Source organism: Natator depressus, chromosome 27 (assembly GCF_965152275.1).
Source record: "Natator depressus isolate rNatDep1 chromosome 27, rNatDep2.hap1, whole genome shotgun sequence".
In the NCBI taxonomy this organism is placed as follows: domain Eukaryota; kingdom Metazoa; phylum Chordata; order Testudines; family Cheloniidae; genus Natator; species Natator depressus.
Window position 1 is genome coordinate 6450701 of NC_134260.1, and position 17739 is coordinate 6468439.

The 17739-nt window shown below is 54.4% G+C and overlaps 1 protein-coding gene across 1 annotated transcript in view; it reads left to right on the top strand.

The window, feature by feature from the left end:
* Window positions 1–16837, top strand: part of MRC2 (mannose receptor C-type 2) — a 96483-nt gene extending 79646 nt beyond the window's left edge. Inside the window, exons 17-31 of the mRNA XM_074940687.1 lie at window positions 26–186; window positions 832–899; window positions 2338–2438; window positions 3069–3214; window positions 3855–3969; window positions 4207–4370; window positions 5559–5667; window positions 7047–7285; window positions 7382–7550; window positions 8224–8373; window positions 9043–9162; window positions 10173–10352; window positions 11652–11678; window positions 12427–12650; window positions 16827–16837. Coding sequence (XP_074796788.1) covers window positions 26–186; window positions 832–899; window positions 2338–2438; window positions 3069–3214; window positions 3855–3969; window positions 4207–4370; window positions 5559–5667; window positions 7047–7285; window positions 7382–7550; window positions 8224–8373; window positions 9043–9162; window positions 10173–10352; window positions 11652–11678; window positions 12427–12647 — 1970 coding nt within the window. The 3' untranslated portion in view covers window positions 12648–12650; window positions 16827–16837. The remainder of the gene's footprint in view (window positions 1–25; window positions 187–831; window positions 900–2337; window positions 2439–3068; window positions 3215–3854; window positions 3970–4206; window positions 4371–5558; window positions 5668–7046; window positions 7286–7381; window positions 7551–8223; window positions 8374–9042; window positions 9163–10172; window positions 10353–11651; window positions 11679–12426; window positions 12651–16826) is intronic.
* Window positions 16838–17739: the final 902 nt, after the last annotated feature.

Here is a 17739-nt window from a genome sequence, read left to right on the forward strand (position 1 = left end):
CTTGTCTGTGCTTCTGTGTCCACAGGCAGCAAAGAGTGGGTGAAATATCAGGACGCAGAATACAAATTCTTTGAGCATCACTCGACCTGGGTGCAGGCTCAGCGGATCTGCACCTGGTTTCAAGCTGAACTGGTGTCTGTTCATAACCAAGCCGAGCTGGATTTTTTGGGCCAGAGCCTGAAGAAGGTAGGAGAATGTAGCCAAGCATGGGGCATCCTTGGGTCATTGTCGGACAACTGCGTGCCACTGAGCCCTGTTGTTCAGCGGGAAGCAGGTCTGCACAGTTGTGGAAAATGTTCCCTTCCCATCATTAAAGCCAGAGCAGGGTTTCAATGGTGTAATTTCACAGGGCATCAGCTGACGCCAGCAGAGTTACTGGATTTACCTGTGTAACTGAGAGCAGAGTTTGATTCTGGCTTGGTCTTAGGGCTGTGGTGCATTGCACGGGCTAGTGCATGAAGCCACTGACTGGCCCCAGCAAAAGCATCTTATTGGTCCTCCCAAGCTGCTGTATGAAGAGAAGGAAGAAGGAGGAGGAGGGTGGGTGGGTACTGAGCATCTTCCCCTTTTGAGGAAGGCACTGCAGGGTCTGGGAGGGAAGGGGAGGCCGGACACAGCTCATCACCCAGCTAGCCTGCAATAGCCATGGGGCACCTGTGCTAGGTTCTAAGCCTGGGGAAACTGTTGGCCGCAGCCCACACTGCGGGCTGGGCTCAGGCAGCTCCTGTAGGCCCCAGCGGAGAAGGCAATAAGTGAATGGGGCCCTGCTGGATTTGCTCTTCTCTCGGCTCTGTCTGTGATGCTGACGTGCCCCATGTTTGGATTCCCCAGTTCTCCAGGGGCCAGGAGCAGCACTGGTGGATCGGGCTGCACACCTACGAAAACGACGGGCGATTCAAGTGAGTCTCTCCCCCCCTCTTTCCCCATGCATCCTGCTCTCCTTCTCTCCTGTAAAAAGGATTGTGTTTCAGTGCAAATCCAACCAGCAAGCCCACGTTAAATTCCAGCTGTGGTGAGGACACTGGGGCAGGGCTTGGGACTCCTCAGCTCATCCCAGCTGGAAATGCCTTAGCTGGAGGAGGAGGGGGGCGGGTGTGTCAACATTCTGCCCTCAGGTAGACACCTGCCCCCCCTGCTGACTTCAGCGAGAATTGCATGTGAGTCTGGGAGAGCAGAAAGGCGGCTCCTGGCTCACTCCCTGAAGAGTAGTCTAGAAAAGCTGCCTCCCCCCTGGAGACTGAGCGCGGAGCCTCTCCAGCCCAGAGAGCAAAGTGGCCAACGCTGAAAAGCCAGCTCCAGTCATGAGGAAAGCAAGCCTGGCTACCTCCTCCTCTGCTTGTATTCAGATCTTTCTCGCCCCCCGCCTTCGTCCACACCAACCCTGCTTGGTCAGAGCGCCGTTGCTGTGCTCCCATCAGCACCCCCAGGCAGGCTGCAACACGCCTTCGAGCAGCTGCTGCTGCGAGTTTCTTTACAGCAAGAGCAGTGCCGCGCCCCGGGTGGGCCATCGGCCCTGGGCATCACACCTGTGTCTTGAAGCAGGAGCCTCTGCTGCTGAGCTAAACAGCCAGCCTCCGTTGGCTAAGCCTATGGCAGGCTCATCGAGCTCTGCAGGAAATTAAACCACTGTTAGAAGAGGGCCCGTGTGCCATGCTGAGCAGGTGTGGGCTGCACTCAGTTGATGGGGTATTAAACCTTCTGCCCCAGGAGTCAGAATTCGCCCAGGTGGTCTGTGGTGCTATGCATGAGCCTTCACGGTGTAAACACAGAGTCTCCACCCCTACTCCCCTTCCCCGCTCTGCTCTCACTGGACACGTCTTGTCTAACATTAGTCTGGGAGCTCCCCTGGGCAGGGGGTCTGCACTGGGTGGTGCCTGACCTGGGAGTGGAATGGATGCTCCAGCCACATGCTTGAGCAGGTCTGCCTGTGCCACCAGCAGGGGGCAGTAGCGGTACCTGCACAACCCTCGCTCCTGGTCCCATCTCCATGGCAGTCAGTGACCAGGCTCCCCTGGGCTTGGATGGGAGCAGAATTATTCCTCAGCTGTTCCACAGCACTGGCTGCTTTGAAGCCCACCCTCTTGATTATAAGCGGCACACGCCAGGTGCGTGCACCCAGCTGAATGGGCAGCAGCAGGGGGCACAGGGGGAGCTGCCCAGCAAGGAGCCTGCGCTGCAGGAATCCTGCCGTCCCCTGGCTCTGGGCATTCTGCTTCTCAGACCCCTCCTCTGAGTGCGTGAGAGCCTGCCTGCTTGGTAGCCTCGTCTCCCACTCGCTTTGCCTTCCACCCTCTTCCACATGCAGCTGCTGACCCTTCCCGCCCTTGCCTTCCCCAGGTGGTCCGACGGCTCCCTCCTGAACTTCATCTTCTGGGCGCCGGGCAAGCCGCGGCCGATCAGCAAGGAGAAGAAGTGCGTGTACATGACAGCCAGCAGAGGTGAGAGGTTTGTACGTGTTAGGCGAATGGCCGCACTATCAGCGCAGCTATCTCAAAGCACCGCGGGCACTCGTCAGTGACCCCTCTGGCAGCCCCTCCGGCCAGGTGGCTCAGTACCATGATCCCCGATTCACTGATGGGGGAGCTAAGGCACAGAGATGGGGGGGTGGGGGGAACCAACATTTTCATAAGTGGCCTCCTATTGTTTGGGAGCCCAGCCTGGAGATACCTTGGGCCTGATTCTCAGAGGTGCTAAGCACCCACCAGTGAAGTCAATGGGAGCTGCGGGTGCTAGGTGCCTCTGAGAGTCAGCCCTGGGGGCAGGGAGACTGGGTCTTGCCCAGTAAGTCATTGGCAGAGCTGGAAATCAAGTCCTGACTCCAAGTCCCATGTAACCACCATAGACTGTACATGTGAGTCCTACATGACAGACACCCCCTACACACCCGTCCCCTCTGCACACATCCGGTACAGATGTACCAAATTGAGGTTTATATTCGAGGTAGCTGGTATGCTGGAGGCACCAAGGCCATTGCAATAGCAAAGCCCCTTCCAGTCAAGGGAGTTACATTCCATTGGCTGCCTGGACCACGTAGAGGAAAGTCGCATGCTCTCTCCTTTTCTCTGAAGAGGACTGGGGGGACCAGAAGTGTCTAACTGCTCTGCCGTATATCTGCAAACGGAGTAACATCACTGCTGTGAAGCCCTCTCTGCCACCACTGCCTACTCCCGTTCCTGGTGGCTGCGCATGGGGTTGGATCCCGTTCATCAACAAGGTATTCCAGGAGGCCTGCAGGTGCAATGTCCGTCTGTCTTGTCTGTCCCCCCCATGTGCGTCTGCTTACATTTCTGCATATTCCTGCGCTTGTGCAAAGGGCCCAGGATCTCCCAGGGATGGTTTAGGACCCTCTAGGGGCAGCATTGCTGGGGCTTTCCACGACCTGGCTGTGGGACTGAGGAAAGTGAAATACTACATTGGGTACGTGGACAGGAGAGGGAGTTTTGTGTGCGTGTGTGCGCGCGCGTGTGTGTGTAGGAGAGAGGAGTGAGTGTGTGTGTGTGTGTGTGTGTGTGTGTGTGTAGGTAAGTGGGGAGGATACAAGGTATGTCTGTGGCCAGTTGGGGAAGGGCAGTATGTGGGTGGGGGTTAAGGTGGGGAATAGGTGCCTCTGTGTGCGGGTTTGTAAGGGGGTATACTGGCGGAGGTCATTTTTGTTCTGTTTGTACAGCACCCAGCACATCGGGGTTCTGATCTGTAACTGGGCTCCTGGACAACTAGTAATTCAGATGGGTTCCCAGGAGCACAAGGAAGGGGAGTGAGTGTAGCGGCGAAGGGGAGGCGGGTGGGTGCATTGCTTGCTGGGCTGGGAAACGCCTCCTGAACGTCTCTCTTGTCTGCCCTCGGGCCTTGCCCAGTGTTTCAGCATCAAGGGCCACGACAAGGCCGAGCAGGTGAAGTGGCAGGAAGCGAAGCGAGCATGTGAGAGCCAGGGCTCTGTGCTGGCCACCATCTCCAACCACCTAGAGCAAGGTAGGGTCTCCCCCTGGGGCCTCTCTTCTTCTGCCAGGGCTGGGCAGTTTCAGGGCATCACAGGACCCCAAGGGCTGCCTGTGAGGAGCTTGGTCTAACAGCCGGCCTGTGGCCCTGAGACCAGCCAGGTGCAGAACCTAAAGACAGAGGGGTCAGGAGCATGTGCTTTCGGCAGTGCCCCGTGACTCCGCCGCTGATCAGCTGGTTCCCTCCTTCCCCTGTATTTTCATCTTTCAGCTTTTATAACATCCATCCTTCCCAATGTGACCTTTAACCTTTGGCTCGGCCTCCACGATGCCAAGCAGGAGTTCCAGTGGGTGGAATCGGAACCTCTCCGATACGTCAACTGGGCCCCAGGGGAGCCCTCCGGGTACGGCACCTCCACAGTGAACGACAAACCGGTGAGCGACTCCCTGGGCCCCTTTCTCTCTGGACTATCCCAGCCTGTTGCTTTCAGCCTGGCTGCCGGGGTGTGGGTGGAACGTAGGAATTCCCAGATCGGAGCCCAGCATGGGGCCAGCTAGCCCCGTAACCCATCCCCAACACTGGCCAGCTTCAGAGGGAGGAGCAAGAACCCCATAGATAATCTCAGGGAGGTCTCCTCCTGATCCCTAATAGTTAGAGGTTTGCAGAAGCCCTGAAGTTTTATCTTCCGGGCACTGGCCAATAGGATGACTCAGTCCTGGCAGCTCTACTTGGCTATACAATGGCTAAAAATGGAGAGGTGAGCATCGGCAAGTCTGTGAAGGATGCGAACCCCCAGGCCGGGAGAGGAGCATTGACAGCAGCCTGGCAAGGGTGGGTACCTAGGCATCTGGGATGAACAATGAGCAAAGGGAAACATGGATGGGACCCTGGGAAATGGGTCCTGATGGCGGAGGCTGTCGGGCTGTGGAACCATCTCCCACAGGTCTGGGGAGGGAGCCCTGCGTCTTGGGAGGTTAAAAAGGGGACTGGACAGAGTGGGGGAGAATACGCCTTAGGGATCAGCCTGCATTGGTGGTGGGGTGGGGCAGTGTCCCTCTCTAGCTACCCTGTCTCTCTCACCGTGCTGCCGCCAGGGCAGTTAAATGGGGTCTGAAGGTCCTGGAGGTAGGAGTGGTGTGCCCAAGAGCACTCTACAAGCTGGATCCCTGGCTGCATTTAGTGCCCTAGGGGCGGGGTTGGGGTTTATCTCCCGTCTCCTCTCCCCACCCCAGTCCAGAGGCTGGCAGCAGCCTGGTTTGGCTCCCGGCACCGCTTAGTGCATCTTCGGGTGGCTGCTGCACCAGGAAGGGAGCAGAGACTTTGCGATGTTCTGGCCATGCTGGGAGGGGCACCATGGAGCTGCCCTCCCCAGCCAGCCAGCTCTCTCCACCTGCTTTGGCTGCCGTAACAGTGCCAGCAGCCAGAATGTGGCGCCAGGATCCTTTCCGCTCCCAGGGACGGTTTCAGGGGCTGGGCTCGGGATACCACTACTCGTAATGATAACAAACCCACCCCTGGACACACAGCCCAGCTGCCTTTGCCACTCGGCCAGCCGCCCCCGCTCCTCCGAGCAGAGCAGGGCTTGCAGAGGCAGCGCTGACCTCTCTGGCTTCTGTTTGTAGACTAACTGCGCGATGGTTTGGCACGGCTCCCCTCCCCACTTCACTGGCCGCTGGGACGACAGGAACTGCCTGGAGGAGAAGCATGGCTACATCTGCCAGCGTAGCATAGGTAGGGGAGAGGGGCCGACAGCACCGGGCATGTGCAGGTGCCCTGCCCATGGCACCTACTGCAGAGAAGGCGGGGCGGGTTCAGGTCAGAAACAAGCTGTGTAACCGTAGCCCCTGGTGACCTGGCATCACGGCCCCCTACGTGCTGCCTCTATTGGGTCACTGGCTGCAGCTGGGCTTCCCTGCTGCCAGATCAGCTCTGCGCCCGGCTGTCGGCATCCAGCTTCTCTGGGCAGCGTGCGCTTTGCCTGGGTTCTCTGGTGCCAGCCACACTTGTGGGGCTGACGGTCCCAATTCTCTTGTAATGCGAGCCAAGATGCTGGGGAAAGGATCGGTGCAGATGCCTCTGTGCCACCCAGGCGCCAGGCTGTCCGTGTGCTGGCACGTCTGTCAGGCTGAGCGTGTCCCACAATACGCTGCAAAGAAACTCAGCCACCGTTTCGAGAACACCCCTCCCCGGGGTATCTCAGCGTGCCACACCAGAGCACTGAGTTGCTCTGTGCAGGGCTGGGTTGGAGCTAGGGTGACCAGATGTCCCGATTTTATAGGGACAGTCCCAATTTTTGGGTCTTTTTCTTATATAGGCTCCTATTACCCCCCAACCCCTGCCCCGATTTTTCACATTTGCTGTCTGGTCACCCTAGTTGGAGCCCAAATACAGGCACCAAACATGCACCCCCTGGAACGTAGGACAGGCTTGCTTTCAGATCCTGACCCAAGCCCGTGGCTTTGGGCCCAGCTCTAATACTGTGCCAGGTCCAGCTAAATCCATCTCTGACACGGTGCTGGACCGCTCAGCATCAAAACGCCCCACAGCCCTCCCCACATGTCTCAGCAACCTGCCTCTTAGCTCCCACGTGCCTGCCTGTCTCCTTAACACGATGCAAAATACATTCTGTCCCACTTGGGCTGCGTTTGCAACTCACTCAGCTCCACCGGAGTCCATGAGCTGCCCCACATCTCGCTCTGCGTGTGGGCAGCAACCCTGGGGCCCGGATCCTCATGTGCCAAACAGTCACAACTGTGAGACTCTGCATGTGCCCCCGGGCTGGGATTCCCCAAGCCATGCTCACATGCACACTCCTCAGCCTGGCTCCTGCTTTGAACAAAAACCTGCAGCTGGTGGCTGCCTTCTCTCCTGGACCTGGATGTCACCTGCCGGGGGTGGGACATTTTGCTGTCCGTTCAGCAGCGTGTTTTGCCCTGAGCTGGTGCGACAGTTACCCACGGGGGCATTTTCACATGGTCTCGTTCCTGACCGCTCCCCAGGGCCCACTTCCGTACTGGGATGGGATGCCCTGTGGCAGTGCCGAGGGGCATCGCACTAGTGCAAAGAGGGACTCTGGACAGAGATCTGACCGTGTCTCTTTCCTTCCCCAGACCCAACTCTGAGCTCATCCCGGACCAGCTATCCCCCCTCCCCCAGCTCCCCACTCTCCTACCTCAACAGCACCTACCGCATCCTGCAGAAACCCCTGAAGTGGCAGGAGGCCCTGCTGCTGTGCGAGACCCGCAACGCCACGCTGGCCAGCGTACTAGATCCCTACACCCAGGCCTACCTCACCCAGGCCATCAGCAGCTTGCGGGCCCCTCTTTGGATCGGTCTGGCCAATGAGGAGGTAGGAGAGGGGGGCTTGTCCCCTCGAGGGCTGGCGGAGGGGAGGGGTTGTGCTCTGAGCTGCCCCTGAGCCTTCCCCCTTTTTGGTGGTTTTCAGGGAGGCCGGAGCTATTCGTGGTTCACAGAAGAGAGCCTGTCCTATGTCAACTGGCAGGACGGGGAGCCTCAGCAGGTCATGGGCTGCTCCTACATGGACATGGATGGGACGTGGCGGACAGCTGGTTGTGACACCAAATTGCAAGGGGCTATCTGCAAGGTCAACACAGGTGTGTGCGCCGACCACCTGGGAACAGAGGAGACGCAGGGGGAGCAGGGGGAAGAAACACATCGGGCACCCCGGGTGCCGCTCCGCTGGGCAGCTGCAGACCGTGGGATGCTGCTTGCAGGCCAAGCTGTGGCTTCTGAGCTCCTGGCTGGGCGGGTTGCAGGCTGAGCAGCAGGAATCCATCCAGGGAGCGCATGGTGTGGCAGCCGCTCTGCACGGGGATGGGATGCCCTGTGGGACCTAGAGGAGCTGGCCTGGCAGGAAGGTGTTCCAGACATGGCCTGTGTCTTCTCTTGCTCGTTCCCCCTGCCCCCCCGCCTTGCCCATCCATGCAAGGCAGGGCACAGACAAGACCTAAACTCTAGCGTTGGTGGGTCATCAGCAATGCTCCTGCTTGCAATGTTTGCCTGGACACAGGTGTTTTGTCTCTTCCTCCTCCCTCCCCCTTGGGGTGCTCTCTCTGATCCAGCCACAGCTGTTTGGCGGTGCCACTGATCAGCTGTTTGGTGGCACCCCCGATTAGCTGATTGGGTGGAGGGCAGAGAGCACCGAGCAGGCAGCGGCCTCAGGGAGGTGGGGGAGCAGAGGTGGGAAGACGCGGAGTGGTGGTGGGGCACAGAGGGGACCTCCAGGGAAAAGAAAAACTCCTTACCTATGCTTCGGCTCCTTTGCAGGGTCCCCCCGGTCACACAAGTGGAGTTACAGTGGGAGCTGTCCCAAGTCAGTGGAGGATTCCTCCTGGATCCCCTTTAGGAATCACTGCTACACTTTCCACATGGAGGTCACTCTGGGACAGAAGGACGCCATAAAGAGATGCCAGAAAGGTACGAATGAGGTTCGAGTGCAGCGAGCCCGACCATGCGAGCCTAGGAATACAAGATGGTTAAGACCCATTAGATCATGGGCTCCACCCACTGCCCAGGCAGACTTGTTCCCTGTAACGTGCCTGCCAGTGAATTGTCCAGTTCATTTCAAATACCTCAAGCAGTGCAGCTTCCACCCCTTCCCATGCAGAGCCAGTTCCACGGACTCCAGCGCTTGCGGCCCCTCATGGTCAGTATAAATTAACCTTCACCCCCCTTTCTCCTGGCCCAATGCCCTTGTGTATCTCTCTCCTGGGTGCTTCCCCACTTCAGTCACTCTCAGGCCGAATCTCCATATGTTCAGTGTGTGATCAACCAATCCTTTCAATAATCACTTCTTCTCACAGGGCTATGGGGCAGATCCTCAGCAGATGTAAATTGTCAGAGCTCTGACCTCCGTGGAACGTTCCAGGCATTTTGCACCAGCTGAGGCTCTGCACGCCCCTGCTGATTGTCTGTGGAACCATTGCTGGGCATTGGATCTACTTAAACAAAGGCCCCTTCCTGTTAGGTCTCAGCAAAGCGAGCAGGTGTGCCACTGGAGCAAGATCCAGCACCCGCAGGCTACGCTTCCCTTCCTCTGAGCAGCTGGCCCCATAATGTTCCTCTGATGTGCCTTTTCCTTCGCAGCTGGTGGCACGGTGCTGTCCATCCAGGATGAGACAGAGAACGTGTTCGTTTGGGAGCATCTCCAAGCCTACGAGAGCCAATCCAAGGGCGCCTGGTTGGGGATGACGTTTAACCCGAAAGGTAAAAGAAACAGGTTACAAGGGGAATGATTTGTCTGGCTCCAGCGTTTTTAGAAACTGGAGAGGTTGGAGCAGCGCTTCTGACTTCACGGCAGATCACTGGTGTCAGGAGGCGGCATGGCCCCATGGGTGGAGCACTGGACTGGGAGTCAGGACATCTCGGCACTGTTCCCAGCTCTTCCATTATTTGCCTCCATTTTTCTGTCTGCACGAATGGGGATAATGGCACTGTCCCTCCTGGGCTGAAGTGCTTGGAGATCTACAGAGGGGAATTGCTAGATCTGGGCTCAGTGTTACTGTCATCAACGATGCACTGCAGCGAATGAGTGCCTAGGGAATTGCACGTATCAAAGAGCCCATGCATGTGGAAGCCAGGCACTCTTGTAGGCCTGCCCCAATCCTGTTACCCATTTCTCTGGGGGAAGATGTGTCTTTTGCATGCAGTAGCCTGCGTAGCTCTAGGCACTTTGGGGTAGAGGGGTTTGCTGTGTCAGTCCCAGGGGAAGTGAGACAAAGGAGTGGCTGGACATTTGCAACCCCAGTCCAGTCTCCCAAGGGAGAGCTTGGCCTGGGACAGTGTCTCTGACCTGCCTGGATCACCTTCAGGGCTGATCTAAGAGGACCTCCAGGCCACACTGGATATGGTGCTGGGATTCAACACTGTCAAAGGGCAGCTCATGGGCCAAGGGCAGCCCATATTGCTCTGCAATGCAGCTTATAGCTCTTTGGAGATGACCAGTCCCCATGTTCAACATGGCCAGGCCACTCAGCTCATCCTGCTGGAACCTATAGACTCTGCCAGCTGCTGCTCACATTAGAATAGAGCATTGGATGCTGGGAACTGTAGAATCAACAGTCTGCTCCGTCATATCGAAAACGAAGGCAGCAGCGGCCTGCTCCCGTGTGACACTAGATAGGTGTCCTGACAAGGCACTAGCCCCGCGGCTCTCAGCTGGGCCAGGTTCTGGCTGCCCTTGTAGCCCTTTGTAATGGTTTCTTCCCTTCTCCTAGGAGGCACCTTGGTTTGGCACGACAACACAGCCATGAACTATTCCAACTGGGGCCAGCATGACACTGGACCCAGCATGCTCAGCCAGAACAGCTGCTACTGGATCCAGAGCAGTAACGGGGTGTGGCACCTGGGCTCCTGCTCTAATGTCACCATGGGGGTCATTTGTAAGATCCCCCGAGGTAAGAGGCCCCAGGGAGCCGGCTGACTTGGCTTGGTGGCTTTCACTTCAAACAGAGAAAGAGTTTGAGATCAAGAGAACCGCCTGCCGGGGCAGAGTAAATCGCTCTGGGGCTCAGGTGCCGATTGATTTTCTGTCTCTGGGGACCTGGCCTCAGAGCCTGGTTAGAGGAGTTTGGGCGGGGGCATAGTACTTCATAGCACCTTGTCCTCCGCACCCAGAGTGCAGCTCAGTGCAATTGCCAGCCTTTGCGCTGGAGAAGTGCAGGATTAACATGGTAAGAGCTGCGGCAGGTCAGATTGAATTGTAATAGTAGAGCCGTGGGTGGGGAATAGCAGATAGGGACTGAGGTGCATCAGCAGAGCTGGGTGGGAGCCCAGGGTCAGAATAGCCAGGGCCATGGAGAAGGATTGAGGGGCGTTGGTGGAGCTGGGCGGGGACCCAGGGTTGGAATAGCCGGGGCCGTGGAGGAGGATTGAGGGGCATTGGCAGAGCTGGGTGAGGACTCAGTGTTGGAATAGCCGGGGCCGTGGAGGAGGATTGACTGGTATCGGCAGAGCAATGCACGGAGCTCAGGGTTAGGATACATACTCTTGTCCTGTCTGTACCCTTCTGACAGCCAGCTCATTCTGGAGTTTTCGAGTCCCCAGGGTCCAGCGGGCTTCTTAGCCTGTGAAAATGGCCGTTTGCGCCGGGCTCTGGTGCATCCAAAAGGCCTGGCAGATCTTCCTGGGCTCAGAAGCAACATAAATAACATCAGGCCCAGGCAGAGGCAATGCTAGCCCATTGGGATCCCTAATAGGAATACTTTGGGCACCCCATAATACATACTAAAAACTCAAATGGGGGCCCCTTTGAGCTGCTTGGGGAGTCTGCTTACACCCAGCGCTGGCACTGGGCCAAGGAGTCTTCACATTGTGGGTTTCAGGTGAAAGCACCTACCTCCCTACAGGACTGTCACCCCAGGCACAGGGGGAGCCAGGGACTCGGCGGGTGAAGAGCAGGCACATGGGGTGCCAGGGTCTCGGCGAGTGCGGGGCAGGCTCGGGGGGCGCCAGGGACTCTGTGGGTGTGGGGTGGGCTCGGGGGATCCAGGTTGAGTGCCAGTCCAGGAAGAGAGATGAGGCAATGCGTAGATTGGGCACGTATTCTGTATTGCAGCAGCCATTTGCCCCAGCTGTAGCAGGCAGGGTTGGGCGGCAGGGGAGGAACACACCCTTCCCCGCTGGCAGTAATGGGTCTGGAAGGAAGGACACTCTGGCAGGTTACTGATCTGTCTCTCTCTTCATTCCCCTTGCAGTTGAGGAGAGCAGCTTCTCCCGATCAGGTGAGTGGCACAGCAGGGTCACAGATCAACATGGGCATAAGGTCTTGTTCTGTCCAGCCCCAGCTCCTGGAGTTGTATGGGACAAAGGGAGTACCAGGGCCCGGCAGCCTGGTTCCTATTAATACCAGCAGGAGTGACCGTGTTTGCCATCTGCCGCTGCGCCCATATCTTGGCAGGCTAGCCAGGGTCGCCTTTGGGTTAAGAGCTTTCCCTGTGAAGTGGCCACACTTGATTTCTGTGGCTGGAGACTGTGTGTGCACACTGCTCCCTTGCACCTGTCATGCCTCTCCTAGACAGAGAGGAAAGGCTTCCATCCGCGGTTGGGATCCAGGGCGTCCAGGCGCTGCGGGTTGGCAGAGAGGGGTACGGCACGTTGAGTGGAACCAGGCACTACAACCATGGAAAAGGACGCCCCTGCAGCCCTCCCAGGAACCACCTCTGCCTTGGGGGCCTACCTCCCAACCTCTGAGCCGTGGGAGCTGTCTCTGTTGCAGTGCCCTGGCCTACCCCTCTTATGAGCTAGAGAAGCCTAACCCACATGTCTGGGAAAGTTTGCAGGAGCTGATGCACAGGACTCGGAGACAGGACACCTGGGTCCTGTGCCCTGCTCTGCCACTGACCTGGCTGTGGTGACCTTGGGCAAGCCCGCTCCCCATGCTGTGCTTAGCTTCCCCTCAGTTCAGTGGAGACGGTGACCAGGATTGGGCCTAGTGGTGTGGGTTTCATGTGCTTTTCCCCTCTCCCTCAGCTCTCCCAGACAACACGACCGCCATTGCTGTGGTTGTCCTCTCCGCACTAGCGCTGTGCGCTTTGATCGCCCTCGCCGTCTACCTGTACAAGCGCCGGCGGAGCTCCGAGCGGGGGGCCTTTGAGAGCGCCCGATACAGCCGCACCACCTCCAGCCCCAGTGAATCTGCCGAGAAGAACATTCTGGTGTCTGACATGGAGATGAACGAACAGCAAGACTAATGGGGGGAGTTGGGGGGAAGGGGGAGGGGCTGAGAGCACCAGGCACACTATCTCCACGCCAAATACACAAGGTCAGCAAAGGACAACAGCAGAATCACTGCGGCTGGGACAGGGAAGAAGAGCCAAAAAGGGTTTGGGGTGGAACGAGGGCTTTTGTCACCAGGAAATCAAACACAGGGGGGCCAGCCGCATCTCCCTCTCACATCCCCTGGGAGGTCAGCAGGGTTTGCAGCACCCATGGGAGTTCAGGGGAAGGCGGTCTCTAGGCTGCAGCGGGAGGGCAGAGCATCACCCAGTTAGAGCGTTTCAGAGACCTACACAGGAGCCAAGGCACCTGCGACCCTGAGGTACTAATAGCCATGAGCATTTAGGGCCATTATGTGGCTCTCTGGACTGGCTCCCCTGAGGCCACATAGGAGACAGGATGGTGGCCAGAGAGAACTTCCTCCCAGGTGAGCAGTCTCTAAACCCAACTCTTCCCCCTCCACTTATCCAGGTGGGAGGGTTCCCCACCCCTCCCCAAGCGTCTGGGTCTGAGCTATCTCCATCACACCTCCCTGGGTTACTGCATCCCTCTCAGTTAGCAGAGCATGGCCACGGCCCACGTTCCCTCCAGCAACGGCAGCATGGGCATCCCACTAACTCCCCTGGGATCAGATCAGAGGCCCTCCTTTCCCATCCCCCCCACCAGATACAAAGGTGTGAGCACTCCCTTCTCTTCTAGCACTGTGTCTGATTGGGGCGTGGGGGGGAGGCTGCAAGGGAATGGTTTTCCACTTAGCCTTCATTCCCAGCCTGCCGTTTTTCCTGCGACTTCTCATCATGTCACGGTGCAATTATATTTATTCCATTAGGGTGTCAGAGACGGAATCCTTTGCCCATCCCCATCCCCATCTCTCCTCTCCCATGGACTCAAACAAAGCCACTTCTACCTTGCCTGAATGATTTAGAGAACTGGAAGATGAGCTCACCCGCTTTGTCTCATGTGCCAATAAGTGGCTTATGCCCAAAGCTGCTAGGCTACAATGAAACTTGAGCCACCAAGCAGCCCGGTCAGTGTTGGTCTGATTGCAGATTTCTGACAGGAAGCTCAGAGTAAGGAATGAAAGGCCCCTGACTCTATAAAAATGTTCCTGTGCCAGATATGGACTGGCTACAGAGCTTCCTTACACACAGCAGATGTGTTCATTATACGTTCCTTTAATGCTCTGCCAGTGATGGTTGACATGCGTTTAAATCAGGTATTTTACACACACTGCCGTGTGGTGGCTGAGCAGTGTAACAGTTGATCATTCCCATGACTTCACCCCCATTAAGTTCTACATTCCTACATTTACAATATTTAAACTATCCCTTTGTCTTTGAAGTTCAGTACAAATCAGTCTAAGTGCCTCCGAATCATACTGTTCTTCTAATTATACAACCCAAACACGTAACACTTGGTCAGCTGGCTGGCTGTTAGTTGCAGCAACTGGCAATGGTAGGTTTGGAGTCTTTGAGGAGTCCTCCTGCATCTGCCATGTGCAGAGTTTGCTCTGTTGATTGTTCTTTCTGAGGAACAAACCGTAGATGTCAACGATTTCTGTTGAACTCTCCACTGTCGGTCTCGGTCACACATGATCTGGGCGCTGAACTCTTTTTTTTTTTTTACGGCAGCCGGACTTGCCCACCCTTTTTCTCCATCCAATTTGATGTGAACAGTTGCCAGGTTCTCGACCTGGCAGCTCTCTGGGTGACCTTTGTTGTAAAAGTGTTCATAAGCTCTTTTAGCCTTTTTATCCACTTTGGCTACTCTCTTCATGTGTGGCCACTTCGGGAATATGTTCTTTTCCAAAGTTGGAACAGAAGTTGTGAGTTGTCTTCCCATCAGCAATTGTGCTGGACTGTGTCCAGTAGCTGCTGTTGCTGATTTGTAACTCAGAAAAGCAGTGAATAGATCTTCCTGCTGTAGGACTTTCCTGTCTGCCTGTAAAGCTCTCTCATCTCTCCATTCACTTGTGGGTAAAGTGGGATGCTAGTAATATGATCAAAATCATATTTTGTTTGGAATGACGTAAATTCTGCTGCAGTGGATTGTGGTCCATTGTCCATCACTAGTTGTCCTGAAATACTGAAGTGAGCAAAAGTGCACTTCAGTTCCTCGATAACCCTGCTACATGTTCTGTTTTTCAAGTACATTATTTCTTTATATCTGGAAAAATAGTCCACAATGACCAGGTAATGTTGTCCTCTGAATTCACATAAATCTGCAGCTAGTCTCTTGCCAGGTCTGTCTGGTCGAGATGTTTGTACACTGTATGGTTCGGCATTGTTTCTTAAGTTGATTTATACTGGATCGCCTCTCAAAAGTCCAATATCGTCAAATCCTCCATTGAGTTCTTTTACCTTTCTCACTAGGCCTATCATGGCTGCCATGTTGTTTCTGTGGTGAACTGGTTCATGCAGTTCAGAATACTGCCAGGGCTAGTCATAGCTGTGTCAGGTGACCTGAGCTCTGGGAGGTGTGGAAGGTGATTGTATGTCTCTTGTGCGATGACTGTGACATCAGCTCCTGCATCAATTTTAAAGTCAATAGTCTTACTATAAATATTCAGTTTCACTCTCCAAGCAGGTTCTGTGTCATCACAAGTGGTAGATCCCAGAAACCATGGCTCTTGATTGTCTGTAATATGAGTCACCTCCCTGATTGCTTTGATGCAGCAAATAGCTGGAAAATGTCCATATTTCCTACATTTATTACACTGTGTGCCTCTGGTTGGATGTGCATCATCTCTTGGGATATGACTTTGTCCACACCGTGTGCATGTAGGCTGGAATTTGTCCCTCTTAGCCTGGAAGTTCTTTCTCCCTGCCTCGGGGGTTTTGTGATGATGACTTTTAGCACTCAAGTGTCTTTTTACAGTTTCTAAGCCAGTAGGTTTTTCAAGTTTGTCAACTTGTTCTGGGTTTTGCTGTCTCACCAGCTCAGAATGCTTTGCTCTCTATATAGCTGTGGCTAGGGTTAAATCTCTCTTCAATTGTAGCTGCAGTGAAAGGTTTTTAATCTGTTAACCCAGTAGCTAGCCTGTCTCTGATATTTTCATATTTTGCATTTCCAAAATCACAGTTTTCAGCCATTGTATGCAGAGCTCTTATAAAGCATTCAACATTTCCCCCTGGTTCTTGAATTCTCTGGTGAAAACAATGCTCTTTTGTAAGCCACATTTCTCTGAGGTATAAAGTATGCATCAAACATAGCCAGAACCCTTTCATGGTCATCTTTGTCTTCAATAAAGTCAAAGGATTTAAAGATATGTTCTGCTTGTTTCCCCATAGCATAAATTAAAGAAGATACCTGTATATCATCAGTTTCCTTGCAGAGCTTGGTAGCAATGTGAAACTTGCAAAATATTGTTTTTAGTCTGTCCATTGTGAAGGTTGGTCAAAGCTGAAGTTCTCTGGGGCATTGAGATCCTGCAACCTTTGTTGCTTTGTTCCTTCTATTTGAAACCTTTGTTGCTGTTTTCTTTCTGTTTCTGTTCTTATTTTACTCCTGTCACCAGGTCATGTTCTTCTGTACCAGAGTGTGCTTATACATACCAGATGTGTTCATCAGAAGATCCTTTAATGCTCTGCCAGATATGACTGAGGTTCATTTAAATAAGGTATTTTACACATAGCGCCACCTAGTGGCTGGAATGCATCCGATGACGTGAGCTGTAGCTCACAAAAGCTTATGCTCAAATAAATTTGTTAGTCTCTAAGGTGCCACAAGTACTCCTTTTCTTTTTGCGGATACAGACTAACACGGCTGCTACTCTGAAACCTGTATAATACAGTTTAGCATTCCCGTACACTCACTGCTCTCCCTCTTCCAGTACCCAGCCGCAGAGCTGCCAAACTGATAGCCTCAGTCTCTCTCTCTCTCTCTCTGTTCCCCTCCATCCCCAGCATGGACCATTCCATACCAGCCATTCTGCTGTTAATCTCTGCTGACTTTCAGACCAATCATGTTTTTTGGGAGAAACAACCCAGAGCTTTTAGTTTGTTTTCTGTTGTGTTTGGAATTGGTTGTCTCATTTGGACTGGGATAAAAGTGGGGTGGGCTTGATTTTGGATGTTTGGGTCTTTTAAAGGGAAATGACAACGTCTTGCCATACTGTATTGAATGCGTGCTGAATACATGCCTTTCTTCACACAGATGGCCGGGGAGTTTGTGGTTGCCTGTTTCATGTGTTAAGTGTAGCTAGGAAGGAGGAAGGCAATGCATGGCCAATACCCTTCTTTCATGCTTTTGAGCTGTGCAATAAGAGAAGCCTGGGTTTCCTGGGGAAGAAGCCAGGAATGGAGCTCAGCTTTTCCACTCCACCATCTGGCTTCAGCGACAAACGCTTTGCCAGAGTTGGGATACCAGATGACTGGAGACAGCGAGAGACATTCAGCCCTTGAGGGGTGATCTCTGATAGGAATGGGACATAAAGGAGGCCGTCAACATCTCTGAAGCGAGACAGCATGCCCCTGTAAGAGACATTTGATTTTAGCCCTCTGCCTCCGAGGCTTGAATTTTTGTTGTTCTAAAGACAATGGGAAATAGCTAATTTTCATTACTCTAATTATTATGGCACCTGTATGAAGTTTAAAATTTGTTGATTTCACTTAAGCTGGAAATTAAGTGTTTGTAAAACTGTTTTCTTGGGGTTTTTTTTAGTTTTTGTCTTTTTGGTTGGTTTTTGTTTATTTTGGGTGGTGTCTAAAATCTGCCACAATAGTCCACAGTGAGGGGCAATTTACAGATAATGGAACTGCCCCACTTCCATTTCTTTGTTGTGGCTTTCTCTGTGCTTATTTCCTGAGGATTTGTCCAATTCAGAGCTGTTTGTTTGTACGCAGACGCGGGGGGGGGGGGTGGCTGTGTGGCTCAGCGGACGAATGCACTAGCCTTTCAGCTTTGAAGATCTGTATGGAAAAACCTGATGAGGATGAAGATGAATGTGCTGATCTCATCCTAATCCCCAGTGGGCATTTAGGTACATCACACACACAAAACAACACTGTTAGCATTGGCAGCCTCTTCCCTAGGGATCTTCCGAACTCAAATAGCAGGAGGGTTGCT